Here is a 17,981-nt window from a genome sequence, read left to right on the forward strand (position 1 = left end):
ATGTCTAGCCAAAGACCTGCCTCCCTCTGCTTTCCACCTACTGATCCTATTTCTGACTCATCTTTGCCATCTCACAGGACAAGTCTTATCCATAGGACAGCTTTTTTTTTTTTTTAATTTCTTTTCAGTGTTTCAGAATTCATTGTTTATGCACCACACCCAGTGCTCCATGAAATATGTGCCCTCCTTAATACCCACCACCAGGCTCACCCAACCCCCTCACCCCCTCCCCTCCAAAACCCTCAGTTTGTTTTTCAGAGTCCACAATATCTCATGGTTCGTCTCCCCCTCCAGTTTCCCCCAACTATCCTCTCCATCTCCCCATGTCCTCCGTGTTATTCCTTATGCTCCACAAGTAAGTGAAACCATGTGATAATTGACTTTCTCTGCTTGACTTATTTCACTCAGCATAATCTCTTCCAGTCCCATCCATGTTGATACAAAAGTTGGGTATTCATGCTTTCTGATGGAGGCATAATACTCCATAGTATATATGAATCCTTGTCTTCTTTATCCATTTGTCTGTTGAGGGGCATCTTGATTCTTTCCGCAGTTTGGCGACTGTGGCCATTGCTGCTATGAACATTGAGGTACAGATGGCCTTTCTTTTCACTATATCTGTATCTTTGGGGTAAATACCCAGTAGTGCAATTGCGCGGTCATAGGGAAGCTCTATTTTTAATTTATTAAGGAATCTCCACACTGTTTTCCAAAGTAGCTGCACTAACTTGCATTCACACCAACAGTGCATAGGACAGCTTTTATTTTATTTTATTTTTTAAAGATTTTATTTATTATTTGACAGAGAGAGATCACAAGTAGGCAGAGAAGCACGCAGAGAGAGAGAGAGGGAAGTAGGCTCCCCACTAAGCAGAGAGCCCGCTGCAGGGCTTGATCCCAGGACCCTGAGATCATGACCTGAGCTCAAGGCAGAGGCTTAACCCACTCAGCCATCGAGGCGGCCCATAGGAAAGCTTTTAAAAGCATTTTTTATACCTGCCAAGTTGCCAGCTCTCCAGGTTGGATGCTTCTCGTCATCCCTCCTCAGGCTGGTGCTGAGCCCTGGCTATGCCACAGTTTATTATTCCCTTAATAGTATGCTGCCTGGAACAGAATATAATGCACAGCAAAACAATGGTGCTGTCATTTACCTGCCCTTCTCATCCTTGTGCAACCTAGACTTAGCTGACTTGGCATCTGTTATTAAATTATTGACTTCTGTCGAGCTTATCATCAGCTAAAACTCATAAGTGCGTTATTTTCTTCTTTTTAACATCCATACAGTTGCCAAGCCACATCTGCCACATCCTGCAATTGTTTCTCATACTTTGGATCTACAGATTTTAGCTTCTATTTGAGCAGTTTCTTAGCAATATTCTGCTGGGGGCAACTTTAGTTTTTATATACAACATAAATAAGCTTCTTTACAGTATTTGGAATAAACTGAGCATCTGGGCCAAGTAAGCGATGGAGTTGTTTCTTGGTTGTTGGGGAGGGGTGGGGAAATTTGTCAGTCCCTGTGTCCTGTCCCTTCTCCCTCAGTAATATGCAGGATTCACCTGGAAGGCTATATTCCTCAGACACTTTGGTGTGTTAGAAAAGACTAGAAATTGGCTGTTGTTTGCATAGATGATTACATTGGTTGATTCCTGGAATATTAGCACTAGAGAGATGCTGAGGGGTCTTTCAGTTCATTGCCCTGTACCCCCTTGCTGCACATTTGGGGTAAATAAAGAGAATTGTTCCATGCTACTAAGAGAACTGGTGATGCAGTCAGCCTCAGAACCCAGGCCTTCTGACATACATACATAGATACTGACATATTAGCTTTGCTTGGATAACGGCTTTCAACTCCTCCTATTAAGATACGTTATAGATACCCCCCCCCCCCACCGAGCCCTCTTATGAGTTTAACTGCCCCAGAGCTAGTTGACTTCTTCGAGTCCTTCCAGAATGCAAGTAAATGATGCCCTGTTAGATATTTAGCAAAGTCACTTTGAGCTGCTTGCAGTTATGGCTTATTGCAAGGTAAGAATCCTGGGGTCAGGGGAGGAGGGTTACTGGTGACCTCCTAAGAATACAGGATGGGCCAGAGGTCATGGTGGAGAGAGAGAGGAAGTCATCTGTGGCTCCAGAACCTGGTGGGGAATCTGAGCAGAATTGGATCATTTGGAGGGGATTTTTTTTTAATGCAACAAGGTTCTTTTTCTAATGCATGCAGGAGAAAAATAAGATGCAGTCAGGACTATTCAGGTTCTCATCCTCTGAGAGCTTGACTCCTGGGGAAGGTGAACCTGGATACAATATATCTGTTGTTCAGTGTTCAAAGAAATCAGCTGGAAGGAGGGGATAGTTACTCCCAACCAAAGGAAACAGGGAAGGCTTCCTGGAAGCACCTGTCTGCATCTTCCCCCACCCAACCCATGCAATGCCTCACCTTTGCTCTGTCCAGGTGTGTGGTGGCAAATTTAGAAATTTATGAGTGGGGCACTGAGAAGGTTGGGAGACAGAAGCCAAGTGTGAGCTCAGCCCGCCCATGTGTACTTTGCACTTTTCCCATTTCCCTTGGTATCAGGCACTGTCACTGAACTTAATTCATAGTGCAGCTATCACTGAGCTGCTGTGACAATGGCTGCTTCTGCCCCAGAGCCCACCGCAGGCTTGGAGCTAAAGGCCCCAGCTGCTGGAGGTCTTAGCAGTGACCCTGTCCCCTCAGCTACCATGTCCACGCAGAGACTTCGGAATGAGGACTACCATGACTACAGCTCCACGGACGTGAGCCCAGAGGAGAGCCCATCCGAAGGCCTAAACAATTTCTCTTCCCAGGGCTCCTACCAGCGATTTGGGGAAAGCAACAGCACAACGTAAGTAGCTGTTTCTTCTTCTGTCCTGGGTGTGATTCATGTTTTTACATTCTGTGTTGGTAACATAGTCTCCCTTAGAGGTATTCTTGCTCCCCCATTTTATCAATTCCCCATTTTACAGGAAGGAAGATATAAAGAGATTGGGTGAGTAACAGCTCTAAGATTTGAGTTCCTTGCTCACCAGTCTTTCCATCTGCATCTGTTTTACATTCTTTGCTCCTTTCAGCTGTGTTGGTCCCAGAAGGCTGGTGCTGAACTTAAGAGAAACTTCTAGAGAGACCATTCTCTTAATTCAGAACCATGGGTCATCTGTGCTAGAACCTCAAATACTCTAGGCTCAATTGGAAGCTTCATTTGCAGAGTCTCGCCCAAACTTCTGCCCCATCACCAGTCAGTCAGTTCATTTGACTGAAGAAATGATAGGAGGGAGGAAGGAATAATTTCTCCTGCCCTTAAAAACTTTGAGTTTGAAGAGTGCCTGGGTGGCTCAGTCAATTAAGCCTCGAGCTCTTGATTTTGGTTCCAGGTCAGGATCTCAGTGTTGTGAGATCGAGTCTCACGTTGGGCTCCACACTGGTCGTGGAGCCTGCTTATGATTCTCTCTTTTCCTCTCCCTCTCCCCTCACCACTCTCTCTCTTTCCTCCCTATCTCTTAAAAAAAAAAAAAATCAAGGGGTTGAGAAAAAGAGGTCTGCCTAGCATTGTTTAGGCATGTTAGCTCTGGCGAATCTTTCTTATCTCTAGAAACTGAATTCCATCTATGACTCATCTGGGTGGAGTTTGGCCCTCTCTGGGCCTTAGTTTCCCCAAATGTAAGAGAAAATTGAGGACCCCACTGTGAAGCTGTGCTGACTGCTATTCACCCACTTGAATTAGAAGATTCAGAGGAGGGTTTTCTACCCCACTGAGTTCTCTAATTCAATCCTGAATCAACAGACCCCTGATATTTTCTCTAGAGCCCAACATTCTACCTTTTTTTGGCTCTTCTGTTTATTCCTCAAGCTTAGCTATTACCCTTTCTGTGTTCCTTTGTGGGATGGATGTGACTTATCAAGGGAATCCTTTATGTACTAGACTTAAAACGCTGTCTGGCGTGACTGCCCAAGCCAACTATCAAAGATTCTCTTGGAGGTCATTACTGGGGAAGCTCCCTCTGGCTACAGTGTCTCTTGGAGAAGGACATTTTCTCTTGTAAACAGGGATAGAATGACAGGATGTGGTCTGTCCACATAAGCACTAGCTGATTTTTGCTCCTAAAGATACAGTCTCTATAGCCTATTTCTCATGTGGCATGCATTTGTGGATTCCCCCATTTGCTTGCAGTGTTGGCTGATGGGAAAGGTTGCATAGAAGACAACTGGAAGCAGTGAGGACCATCTTTCCCCTGTTTTCCTAACCTGTCCACTCAGTTGGCTTCCTCCAAGCAGGAGGAGCTCCAGATGCAGCCAGTGGCATGTGAGAGCTTCCCTTCAAAAGTCACACTCATTGTGAAATGCTTCTTCCGAGCTTCTCTCTCTATAGTTTTCCTTCCAGTTTTTGCTCCTTCTTGTTCTCACCCATCAGCTTGTCTGTGCAATGCTTGCCATATGGTTTCTAGATTTTCATTTTTAAAGGGACCTCTCTAAAGTTCAAAACCAACCACTAGCAACTTCAGGATGGTAGTTCACAGGTTTTGTGTGTATTGAAAGTAATGTGTGCCTGTTAACTATCCTGATTACCTTTTTTTCACATTGGGTTATGACTAATGGTCAACCTAAAATTATTTCTCCTTGCTTGTTAGAAATTGAGAAAATCAGGAGATACCTTCCTTGGGCTTTTATTGGCATGTTTTCCAGGATATGATTTGTTGTGAGGGCCCATCCTGCCCTGATACTGTGATATATGGAAAGGAAAGCCCATCTGTAAATGATGTTAGGTATCACAAGTGACCTAGGGAAAGTACTCCCTTGGACATGGAGAGTTGGCTGAGTGCTTGCCTGGGGCCCAGATCCACGTAAGCGTTTATGTGTAGGAAATGTGCCAGGTATGCTTAAGGTGTAAGCTGATTCAGGTGACGTGTTAGCTCTTGCAAATCTCTGATATGGCAGAGTGTTAGAGACAAGTTTTTGAGCTGGATTCCTTGTCTCCTATGCCTTGCCCCACCCTGTTATCTAGTTTGCCAAGGAGCAGAGAACGCAGAACAAAGTACAAGGAACAAAATACAAGGAATAAAGTACATGCATGCATCTAACTGGCTCTTCTAAAGGTTAGGGGTTCAGTGGAAATCCCTAACCAGGGGTGCAGATAGGAAGCCCAGACACTTCCATACCTGTGTGTTTGTGAGGTTATTTCCTAACACTTGATGTTGTCAAGCTTTCGACTGTTTTGACAACAGCCTCATTTTATTCTATTGGGAAGTTCTTCTTGTTGCCATATCAGTCACATTATAGCAGCTGTTGGTTGAGCTTTGGTTCTTTTTCCCCAGGCTGGCAGGCTGAGAAACCAGTTGACCAAAACTGCTTCCTCTAGATTATCTACGGCAGCCATTTGCAAAGTGCGGTCTACAGACCCTTTGGGGGCCCATTTCAAGAAGTCTGTGAAATTGAAACTGTTTTCACAATAACACTAAGATGTTATTTATCTTTTCACTGTGTTGAAATTTACATGGATGGTTCAGCAGCAGTGGTGGGTAAAATTGCTGATACATTAGCATAAACCAGGACCGTGCCACCAACTTATGCTAGTCATTGTATTTTCTTGCTGCCACACACATACAAAGAATAAGCCATTGTCACTTACGCAGGTCCTTGATGAAGTGGTCAAATTACTCATTTTATTATTTAACCCTTCAGTACAGGGTTTTAAATAATCGGCCTGGCCAAATAGGAAGTAGACATGAAATACTTTTACTGTGTACCAAATATGATGCTAGTCTCAACGACAAAACCTTGAGTGATTATTGGAATTGTAAACTGAACTAGCTGCTTTTTGTTTTGTTTCTTTTCTTTCATAGAACACTGTTTTTGCTAGGAAGAACTAATGAACTGTTGGTTATTCAGACCTGAGTATTTGACAGTACTGAATACTTCATTTCTTGAAAATGAAAGGAATGAGACCATCACCTCAAAAAAATAACCAGTGGTATTTGTTGCCCACAATAAAATTTGAGCTTTCAAGCAAAACTAGAAAAAAAGAACAACAAATATCCAACACTGAACTTGACAGCTTCCCTCTACTTAGAGACTTCTGATAAGATCGGTGATATTAATAAATGTGATTTTTTCAGATATTGTATAATGAAATGTGCCAGCATTTGAAAGATTGATATCTTCCAAATGGCCAGTGATACTAGAAAATTGTGCATGACTTTAAGATCCATTTGAAGGGCAAGATCACCAGTAGTGGTTTTTTTTTTAACTTTATTTTATTTTTTCAGTGTTCCAAGATCCATTGTTTATGCATCACACCCAGTGCTCCATGCAATACGTGCCCTCCTTAATACCCACCACCAGGCTCACCCAACCCCCCAACCCCCCCCCCTCCAAAACCCTCAGTTTGTTTCTCAGAGTCCACAGTTTCTCGTGGTTCATCTCCCCCTCTGATTTCCCCCAACTCCCTTCTCTCCTTCTCCCAGTATCCTCCGTGTTATTCCTTATGCTCCACAAGTACGTGAAACCGTATGATAATTGACTCTCTCTGATTGACTTATTTCACTCACTAGTAGGTTTTAATGTGATAGGATATCAAAAAGTTCAGACTCCTCATTATAACTAACTTCCTAAGAAATAACCATGTGTCGAATTTGGGGGTAGTATCAAAGGAAAATTACCATAATTGTCTAAAGAGACTATTAAAGCACATTCCAACTGCATGTCTGTATGAGGACAGATTTTCTTTATGTACTTCAACCAAAACAACATATCACAACAGCTTGAATGGAGAAGTAGATAATCCAACTGTCAAGCAAGACATTAAAGAGGTTTGCAGAAAAAGTAAACTAGTGCCATTTTTTATTTTGGAAAATAGAATTACTTTTTCATTAAAAATTTGTTATTCTTAAAAATAATAACGGTTTAAGGGGTCCCTGGGTGGCTCAGTCAGTTAAGTGTCTGCCTTTGGCTTGGTTTGTGATCGCAGGGTCCTGGAATCAAGCTTTGCATCGGACTGCCTGCTCAGCCTTGAGCCTGCTTCTTCCTCTCCCTCTGACTCTGCCCCTACCTACCTTGTGCTCTTTTGCTTGCTCTCTCTCACTCTTACAAATAAATGGATAAAAATCTTCCAAAAAAAATGATAACAGTTTAGAAAAATCTGTTATTTATATTTATGTGGTTTTTAAAATTTTAATTAATTAATAAGTTTTTGATTTCTCAACTTTTACTTGTAGTTTATATCACCAGACATAATTCATAAATGGAAAAGCTGTTTGATATCCTCAATAATTTATAAGTGTATAAGGGGTTCGTGAGGAAAAAAATGTGTAAAAACTACTGATTTAGAACTTAAAGAGAACTATAGAGATTTTCATGGTTCACTCCCTATATCACCCGTAGTTAAGACTTTGCAGTCCATGGAGTTAATTTTGTGATACTCTGTGGTTTGGGGTGATCCAAGCTTGGGGCCACTGATGGAAAAGAATAATGTTGGCCAGTTGCCTAGAATCCTGGTGTTTTTGAGCTGAAGAAACATTGGCAAGTATGCTGTCCTATCCATTCCCCCTCACTCTACAGCTTAGACAAAGTTCCAGCCGAGGGAAGGGAATTGTCATATGGAGTTAACTGTCAGAGCCAGGACTAAAAGGGGACCTGATCCCCTACAAAACCCGGCTCAGAGACATTTTAGGGAGGCCTCTGGTAAGCAGGTGAATTTTGCTACAATGCTTACCTTTGCCTGGAGTGGATTAAACATTTGCTAAGATAGACATTTGTGTGGCTCATCGTTCTGCCTGTAATCTCTTGGTCACTGGCTGCTGATAATGAAGGAGTCACCTCACCCTTCTCCCCTTGCTGTCCTTAAGCTGTTTCCTCAGGAGAGTCCAGGAGAGCGCTCAGCCTGTTCTCATTTAGATTCAAAGGCATTTTCTTGATCTTTGAAAAACTTTGGGACAGTAGGAAGGTCAAGAAGTTTTCTTCCTGGAGGTAGGAGAAAGGTTACTGAAAGTAAGATTCCATTTCAGAGAATATAGATAGGTCATATTTATTATGGTCTTTATGAGTTAACACATGTTATTTGCTTTCAGTTTCTACTGAATTGCAGATGTGAAGAAATACATGGAAACATCATTTAGGAGGGATTTAGGGTGTTTGTGCAAAAAAATTTCCAGACAGTGCCAGCGACCAAATCTTGAGTGAATCTGTGATTGAGGGCAAAGTAATGGTGTATTGACCTGTTTTTTATCCTGGAAGCATCAGGATAGAAAGTCCAGCACAGGGGGGCACTTCTCTGGGGTCAGTCCTTTGAGGAGTTCCCATTCTCTACAGATTGCTCACATCACCTCACCCAGGTGGCCACAAAACAACATACTCCTTTGCATTGGTGCCCTGAGTCTCTCTCTGGGCTTGTATTCCCAGACCTTTCTTTTTTATGGGCACACTGGCAAGCTCTGCCTGTCCTGCTGGGCTCGGCTCAGGTCTCCCCTCTGTGAACCCTCAACTGCCTCCCCCTCCGTGAGCACTGTTCCTGGACACTTCTTAAGAAGATAACTTTCCGTCTGGGTGGTTATTAATGTATCTGACCTATTTTCATTGGGACATTATTGATTTCTAGAGACCAAGGTCCATATCTGATTCTTACTTACTTCTACCACTATATTAACACGGTGTTTTACATATAACAAGTAGTATTTGCTGAGTGAAAAAATTAATGAGGATAAATGAGAGGCTTTATAATTACAGCTTGAGGTAGACAGTCTGTATAACAGGTGAGGGGAAAATCTGTCCTCAAGGCAGAAGGATAAGTGAGGTGGCATTTGAAGAAGGCTTCTCCAGTCCTAGGACTGTGGCCTTTGGCTTTTTTTAAATACAAAGTACACCAGGGACTGGCCAGTTATGGTATCATATTCCTTTTGATCTGTTTACTTTGCATAACATTTTCTGTGATGGGTTCTGGGCTCCTATTTTTTATTTCCCTCATCCTTCTCTCACATCAGTGTCTGTCCTTCACACTTATGCTTGTCATCCTCGGTTGCAATGTTGAATCGGAGTCTTTACAATGGACAGCTCTGGTGAAATGTAGGCCAGGGCTGCTAGGAAAGGATACGGTGCCTACAGAGAGCCCTGGTGTCCCTCTGGTCTAATCTCCAAGAGAGCTGGGGTTCTTGGAGATGCCACAGGGAACAGAGCTTATACAGCACAGAGGCCAGGAGAGGACTCAGGGGTCAGACTGCCTGGGTTTGAATCCTGGCTAAACTCTTCACTAGGTGTGTGGCCTTGAGCAAGTATCTTCCTCATCCATAAAATAAAGTTAATACAGATCTCATAGGGTTGTTGTGGAAATTGAATGAGAAAATGCATGAAAGCACTTAGCACATGCTACATGATTAATAAGTGTTAGCTATCATTAATATTAACGTGCCCTCATCTACTTTCTTCCCACTTCAGATGGTTCCAGACTTTGATCCACCTGTTAAAAGGCAACATCGGCACAGGACTCCTGGGACTGCCTCTGGCCGTAAAAAATGCTGGCATCTTGGTAAGGGTCTGCATTGGCGAAGGGAAGCATCGTGACAAATTTTAGGAGATGGTGTGTGTTTTTTTAAATCTTTTATTTAAAACATTTTAAAATGGAAACCTTTTTAATTCAGCTGAAGAGAGCAAAATTCAGGTGTTCATTCACTTAAACATATTTATTGAATATGCTTCTGTGTGTTAGATGTTGTTCTAGGCTCTGAATATTATTGGTGAATAAAAAAGAGAAAGGTTCTCACCCTCATGGAGCTTACTCTGTGGTGAGAAGGATGTACTTAAAATGTCTCAGAGAGTTTCTATCAATAATATTAACTAATGAATTAGTAATAGAAGTTCATTAGTTTTCTACATATTCCTTCCAAACCCCACCCCAGGAGGCTAACTCTGAGAATTTTACTTTTTCTTTTATGATTCATCCCCTATAGACTATAATCTAGAGCCATTTAGTTTCTCTTAGAGCTAGAGGTAGCTCAGAGATGTGGAAGCATTTCTCTAATGAGAAATTGCCTCTTACCTCCATCCCTCACCTCTTCTCCCCAGACCACAGGAGCCTTCTGTTTGGCTGATTTATAGCTGTCTTGGAACAACCTTATCTTGTGCCATTCTTCTCCATGAGGTTAGCTCTTTCACAGGCAGGCTAAGGTTCCGATGGTGCCCTTCTCACCAAGCTAATCTCCATGATCACATTTCTCTCTCTAATGTGGTGCCAGAAGTTCTGTCACTGTAGAGTACCTTAGTAGTGTTTTGATCATTCCAAATCCAGCCTCCCCTGGGCTCACTCCTAATTCTACCTGCTTGTCTCTCTCTTTCTTGTCCGCAACACTGGTCTCCAGATGGGTCCCCTCAGCCTGCTGGTGATAGGCCTTGTAGCTGTGCACTGCATGGGTATCCTGGTGAAATGTGCTCATCATTTCTGCCGCAGGTGAGACCCCCCTGAGTTGCCCAGTTGCCCTTTTGGGTTCTGTTACCATCACTAAAAGAGAGGACTAATCCAGACCACTCTAAATTATTTTGTGCTAGCCGAAGGTGGCTGCTAGTTATGGCAGCATTCCCTTTCCCTGGTTATTTTTGTGTTCTTTTTCAGTTTGTTGTCATCTGTCGTATTTACTTATGTCCAGTGGACAGAGACCACATTCTCCTTCCATGCACTGTGTAATATTTACCTCACTGAAATGATTCTACCAGATGGTCGTTAATGATAAGATACTAACTGGCCTATTGACTTCACATTTTCTGGTCCTTGAAAGCATTAGATATAGGACTCATTGGTTCTCCAGGGTGACATGTGGGGTACTGGCCCAGGTCTCGATGATCTACCTTTTTTCTGTCGCTTATTGTCAAACCTACACATTCTGCCCTTTCTCTCCCCAACCCCAGACTGAACAAGCCTTTTGTGGACTATGGGGATACAGTGATGTACGGACTGGAATCCAGCCCCAGCTCCTGGCTCCGGAACCATGCACACTGGGGGAGGTAACCAGTTTTCTCTTTTGTTGCTGCTGTGAACTCTCAGAGCGGAGGCCTTCAGACAGGGAAGTGAGATGTGGCAGATAGTGTGAGCAGTGGAAAGAGTATTGGGCCTATGGGTTTAGCTTCTAGCTCAGATCTGCCAGCAGTCATCTGGTGACCTTGGCTTTGTGACCCCTATCTTCTCTGATCTCAGTTTCCTCATTGGTAAACTGGCCATTCCAGCTTGGCAGTCCATGTCCAGTGATTATTTTATAATTTACTCATTTGTTCAGTAAAGATATTTAAGCACTGTCTTATAAGTGTTGCAGAACAATTCTAGATATTGGGCAAATTATGTGGTCCTGGCCCTCTAGGGTCTTGTAGTCTCTGTAAGGAGAAGGATATGTGGGAAGCTTGAGGACAAGAGATCAGGAATAGTCTAGAGCAGTGGAGGGAGTATCATGAGCTCGAAGTGTATCCTAGGAGCTCAGACAGGGAGGAGATTTAAGGACTGTTGCCTGTCCCAGATGAGAAGTACACAGGATGGGTGCTTTAAGGACAGGACACTGGGCAGAAGAAGGCAGGCTTCAGGGAAGAGATGAGCTGAGCTAGAACCAATGATTTATTGAAGAAAGACATATTTCAAGAGGTGGGGGTGGGTTGGAAATTTCTCCTTATGGCAACTTTTCGTATGCCTAGAGGGAAATATTCTAATTTTTGTTTCCTGTTTGAAGAAATGATATGTGTATAAATAGAGAATTGGATATCATCAGGGGCCAAATTCTTTTCTTTTAAAATGTATTTATTTATTTGAGAGAGAGGTAGAACGAGAGTGCACTTGTGTGCATGAGGGTGGGCAGAGGGAAAGGATCTCAAGGAGACTCCCTGCTGAGCACAGAGCCCATTGCAGGGCTCCATCTTACAACCCTAAATCATGACCTGAGCCGAAATCAAGAGTCAGATGCTAACCGACTGAGCCACCAGGTACCCCTCTATTCTTTTTAAATTGAACTACATGAAAGCTCTGTTCTCCAGGAAAACTCCTTCTTGCGGTCATTGGGAGGCTTTTATAGTTCACACTATCAACCTGTGATGCAGATTTACTTTGCAATTCTTTTAGCAGGATCATTCCCTGGGACTGGGAGAAGCCATAGGGCCAAGTGGCCACCATTGGTTGGCTGGTTGGTTGTTGACTGATTGTTTCTTCCATCCCTCCCTCCTTTCCATCATTTTTCTCTTTTCTCTTATCTTCCCCTCTGTTTTTCTCTCTTTCTCCCCAACTCTCACCTCTCTTTCCCCCTCATTCTTCCTTCCTCCCTTAGTCCCTTACTTCCTTTCTTTAATGAAGTTAATTTGTGTTCATGGTAAAAAAAATTTTTTTGAGCAAGATAGGCATTCATAAAGTGAAAAATGAAAGTATAGGCTGGTCCTCGTTAAATGGGTATACTTCTGGAATTTTCTGTATGTATACAAACATACGCATGTTCTTAATGTCTTTTTACACAAATTTTTGCATACTGTTTGGAAATTTTTTTCTATTAAAGGCCCTAGACATATCTGTATCAGCACATATAGGTTTAATGTATTCTTTTTCCCTGCTGTGTACTACTCCATTTAAGAAGGGTCTGTCATTTAATCATTTTCCTTTTGATGACCCTTCAGGTTGTCACCACCTATTGTTGTAACAGTGCTTCCACCAGTGGTCTGTTCTGGTACATCTCTTCCTGTGTACTTATGTGACAGTAGGTTGGTTCTTGGATCCAAGTTATAAAAAGAGATCACGAAGGGGTCTACTTCCTAGGCTTTATGCTGAGGGCTCCTGTAGCTTTAGAACAAACGGTGTGAAGTGACATAGGCCTGCCGTGGGGAGAGAGAAGTCAAGTGACTGGTCTGTGGTCCTGGTGTATGTGCTCTACTCTGGCCATTCTGATCTCGGGATTGCCTGGCCTCATGCAGCATTCTATACAACACACAGGAAAGGGACCTCAGTCACCACACAGATAGGACCTTCTTCACCTTCCTGCACAGCTCCAGACTGGTGGCAGCTAGCACAATTTCTCCTTTTATCAGGGCGCACTCATCCTTCTCACCTGGTGGGAAGTGTCTGTGACGACCTGGGAAAAAGCAGTGTTCAAACACCTATCTCTCTGGGGATCTTTCTTTTAATCCTCCTGATCTTTGTATTCTTCCCTTCCCCATCTGCAGGCACATTGTGGACTTCTTCCTGATCGTCACGCAGCTGGGATTCTGCTGTGTCTACTTTGTCTTTCTGGCTGACAACTTTAAACAGGTAGGGCTCTGATTTAAAAAAAAAAAAAAGTGACAAGAGATGAGTGGCGTTTTAGTTTAGGATTCATTGTAAGCCAGTTTTGGTCAACAAAAGAATTAAGATTTTAACATTTTACATGGAATAGTGTCTTTTGTTTAATTTCACTTAAAGACCTAGGGCACTGAGTAACTTCAGGATACCTTGTCTGTCCTCCTGTCTTTAGGTAAGATATGATCAGACCAGCTGAGACAGTTGGGTTGCTGATGACAACTGTGAAGATCTTGGAAGATGGTTCTGTAGGGCCTTGTTCACATACGGAGCCTTCAATTAGGAGCCCCTTTGGGTGGGAGGTCCACTGGCCTTTGCCATTTGAGAGGCCTTTTCTGATGCATTTCTCTCCCTCAATTTAGGTGATAGAAGCAGCCAATGGGACCACCAACAACTGCCATAACAATGAGACAGTAATTTTGACACCCACCATGGATTCGCGACTCTACATGCTCACCTTCTTGCCCTTCTTGGTGCTGCTGGTTTTTGTCAGGAACCTCCGAGCCCTGTCCATCTTCTCTCTGTTGGCCAACATCACCATGCTGGTTAGCCTGGTTATGCTCTACCAGTTCATTGTCCAGGTAAGAGACCCAAGGCTCTCCCTCTGCCTATTATATTATCAAAGAAGCAAACAAAACAAGTAAATGGAACATAAATAAGGATATGTTACTTATGTATGGTATATTTACATTAGGGATTCTCAACTTTGGCACTAGCGACATTTTGGGTGAGATAATTTTTTGTCACAGAGGGGGCTCTGCTGTGCAACACGGGGTGTTTAGCAGCATTCCTGGTTTCTACCTACTAGGTGCCAGTAGCCGCTGTGCCCCAACTTATGACAAACAAAAATGTCCCCAGACACTGAAAAATGTGCTGGGGGGTGGGGACAGTGGTACGTGTGTGTGTGTGTGTGTGTGTGCAAAATCATCCCCATTAAGATCACTGGCTTAGACTTTTTTCCAAATGGGTAGTTAATACATGAATCATTGTATAATGGGAAAATAGAAAAATACTAAGGTGAAAGCAAAAATCGACTTTTCTAATAAAGATTTTATTTATTTATTTGACAGACAGAGATCACAAGTAGGCAGAGAGACAGGCAGAGAGAGAGAGAGAGAGGGAAACAGGCTTCCTGCTGAGCAGAGAGCCTGATGTGGGACTCGATCCCAGGACCCTGAGATCATGACCTGAGCCGAAGGCAGAGGCTTAACCCACTGAGCCACTCAGGCACCCCTAAATAAGTAAAATCTTAAAAAAAAAAAAAAAAGAACTCATCAGTACATATTCATTAAAATACAGGCGATACAAGTGTTGAAAACCACATATCTACCCTGGAGTCTTTTTCTCTCAGGGACTCACTCTGTGTGATTGGTCTGTCTCTGTCTAGGTCTTATGGATGTATCTATACACTATATTAGTGTGTAAAGAAATATATAAAACAAAAGTATGTCTTGTTTTGTTTTTAACCTAGTTTTAAAAATTATTAGATGTAGTATTCATCTACCTTGCCTTTTTTGTTTCCTTGACAGAGCTTTCCATACTAATACACGTAGTTTTACCTCATTCTTTTTCATTGCTACATGATATTTCAGAGAATAGATGTACCACAGTTTACTGAACTGGTCCCCAGTCACTGGACTGTTGGGTCATTTATAATTTTTAGTGTTATTTTAGTATTATGACAGTGAGCATTCTTAGGCCTTCCTTTTTGTAGACATGTATAAATACTTCTCCAAGGTATTTGTTCAGAGGTTTAACTGCTACAGAATGTGCCCTTTTGAATTTTTATATTGCTGTGTTGCTTTTTCCAAAAGCTACTTACCAATTTCATATAGACTTCCTTCAGTAGTGCATAAGTAGCCAACCCTAGATGTATCAATCTTTTTAATTTCGGTCAGTCTGACAGGTGAATATTGACTCATTTTCACACGGTCTGCTTAACAGTGACCCGATCACTCACTGATACAGTTTCTAGGAAAACAGTGCGTTGTAAAACAGCACTTCCTGCACTGAGGATATGACATAATGAATTTAGATTAACACTGTACTCAGTGTGCATTTACTGGTTTTCCCTGTATTAGGAAGTCAGATAGGTGGCAGATAACGGACTCTTCTGCGGAACTGGTTTTTAAAAACAAAATAAACTGCTGTCTATGACCTGTTTTTTTTAATGGGAATAGAAGGAGGGCCCATGAACGCATGACTGACCATTTCCAGAGGGTTTTCTTCTCTATCTCTGGCAAATTAAGTAAACAAGAAACGGTAGATAAATGCATGATTTAACTTTGTAATTAGAGATCGCAGTCAGTGCCTGGGACACACCGCAGTGTACATTAAAGTGAGCGAGCCCGGCTCACACAGACGCACACACGTGCTGTGTTTAGTTTGAAAGCACTGCAGGTCGTTGGACCATGGTGGTTGCTGTGAGCAGAGCGCTGGGATAGGAATGTGGGTTCCAACAGTGTCTCAGTCCCAGGGGAAGGCAGTGTCTGTTCAGAGCATTGTCTGGGTGTCGTGCAACCGGCACGAGCAGATGAGGCAGCTCAGCTGATTTCTTGAGATCCATTATAAGCCGGCCTCTGGGCTCAGCCAGGAGCTGTGTGTGAGATCACATGGTGCTCTCTGCTCTGGGGGCACCTGGGGAAGATGGTAGTTTGGCTGTGCATTGAGCAGCTTCTTTTTGATGTGCTGTGTAGGTGTGCAGGTGTGTAGTTATGTAAGATGCTCCCTTTGGGTCACTTTTGGTGCTGATGCTGTTGTTACTGCTGTCTTGTCTTGGCATCTTTTCCCACTGTCCGGTGTTTCTGAATTTTTTCCCAGTTCTGAGCATGTGTGTGACCGGTGCTCTTGCTCTTGCTTACGTCAGCCCAGGAAGCTGACTGAGGCCTCCCACCTGTGCACTTATCCTCATCACTGGGACTGACAGGTGGCATCCAGAGGGGGCTCCCAATAAATGTATTTATCACTGCATCTCCTTAATTCTGAGATGCAGTTTTTTCATAGTTATAATGTTTCCAAAATAGAAGTGTATCTTGCAACCCTTATGCACATTAACAGCATTTTCTCAAAAAGCTATTATCACTGAAACTGATAGTATCATAGAACTGATGGAACAATATGTTGATAGCAAGCTGATTTTAATGTGTTTCTTTGCACATTAAACTTTTTTCACTTAATGGGTTGGGCTTTAAGTCAGTAGCATTCATTAAGTACGTAGAATTGTAAATTCCTTCTGCTGGCCTCAGTCACACCAGTACCCCACACATGGATTCTGAAATTCCCTCTCTGATACCTCAGCTAGATCTGATGTATGAATATCCACTAACCAACAGATTGCTCGTGTTTCCAAGAACTTAAGTTGTCCTGTGATTCAGGAATAATTACAGGGCAATTGCACTCTTTGTCTCATTGTAGAGCAAAACTGTTTCTTAGTCTGTCTTCATTCCAGATATTGAAATACTTCTTATAAAGAGATCTTTATTAGCAGGGGCTCGGGGGTGCGGAAAGGATTTTTAAAATTATTTATATTTTAGGGAGACTATAGTATACTTGCTTTGAAAACTTTCAAGGAGAAGCCTATTACAGAGATTATTATTAGATCTTTTGTTCACTGATATCATTCTGTTATACTGTTAGAGCATGCCCCATGTTTATCTAAATGCCTCTATAGTTAAGTCAGTTTTAAAATGTTGTAAAGGCAGTTTTCAAATCAATTCTTATTTTAGCATGAGCAGTGTATGCACATGGTTGAAAAAACCACTTTCTGAAAAGACAGAAGCTTCTGTCCCATGCTGAATCCTGTTCCTTTGATGCTACTCATTACTGAGGGCTGTTGTTCAGTGCGAACCAGGGAGGATTCCGTGTGTGCACCTTTTTGCTTGTGAATCTTTACATTGTACCTGCAGTTAACAATTGTCTGTTTTTATTTGCCTCTATTTTTAAATGCTTTTTTATTTTTTGCTATTTTGTCCTTAAATGTTCCAGTACTCCTGTTATGTGTTTGTTAATAAATTTTTTCAAGTGTCCAAACTCATTCACAAGAATTAAGAGAAAGAAGGAAGGAAGGAAAGAAGGAAAGAAAGCAGAGAAAAAAAAGGAAAAGAGCCCTTTTAAAAATCTTCCACCTTTCCTTCCAACTTTATCTGTGCAGAGTGTTTATGTAGTTGTATTATAGTACATATGTACATTTAAAAAGCTAATGTTCTAGTATTTCATAAGCAGCCTTTCATTTGATTCTTAGTTATCTCAATTTTTACTTTTAAAATAGTGCATAATATTCTGTGATATGGTTGCTGTGCAGTAAGCTAACTTATTTCACTTGTTTGGGAATATTTAGGTTGTTTTTATATACTATTAAATAACTTGGCTCTAATTTTTTTCTACTTTAATTTTTTTTCTTACTCAGATTAAATTTCTGGGAATTGAATTACCTAATGAAAGAATGTAACTTACTTTGTGCGAGCTGAAGCATTTGAGATTTTTAATAGTACACTGGGCTATATAGTCTTTCCCCAAAGTGGGTAGGGTTTTCTCAACCTAAAGGGAAAAAAGTGCAAAAGCTAAATGTCCCCCAAATCATCTCTCAGATGTCAGACTTTCTCCTTTCACAGGATCTTGGATTTAGGAAAAGGTGTGACCTCTCTGATGTTAGAGTTCAAATCTCGAATCTGTGTATAACCTTCACTTTGT

General features: G+C 42.1%; 1 protein-coding gene across 1 annotated transcript in view; it reads left to right on the forward strand.

The window, feature by feature from the left end:
* Positions 1-17,981, forward strand: part of SLC36A1 (solute carrier family 36 member 1) — a 45,961-nt gene that overhangs the window by 8,073 nt on the left and 19,907 nt on the right. Inside the window, exons 2-7 of the mRNA XM_059417193.1 lie at positions 2,717-2,864; positions 9,440-9,530; positions 10,360-10,448; positions 10,904-10,999; positions 13,181-13,265; positions 13,655-13,873. Of these exons, the coding sequence (XP_059273176.1) occupies positions 2,722-2,864; positions 9,440-9,530; positions 10,360-10,448; positions 10,904-10,999; positions 13,181-13,265; positions 13,655-13,873 (723 nt within the window). The 5' untranslated portion in view covers positions 2,717-2,721. The remainder of the gene's footprint in view (positions 1-2,716; positions 2,865-9,439; positions 9,531-10,359; positions 10,449-10,903; positions 11,000-13,180; positions 13,266-13,654; positions 13,874-17,981) is intronic.

The sequence above is a fragment of the Mustela nigripes genome, chromosome 12, assembly GCF_022355385.1.
Source record: "Mustela nigripes isolate SB6536 chromosome 12, MUSNIG.SB6536, whole genome shotgun sequence".
Taxonomy (NCBI): Eukaryota; Metazoa; Chordata; class Mammalia; order Carnivora; family Mustelidae; genus Mustela; species Mustela nigripes.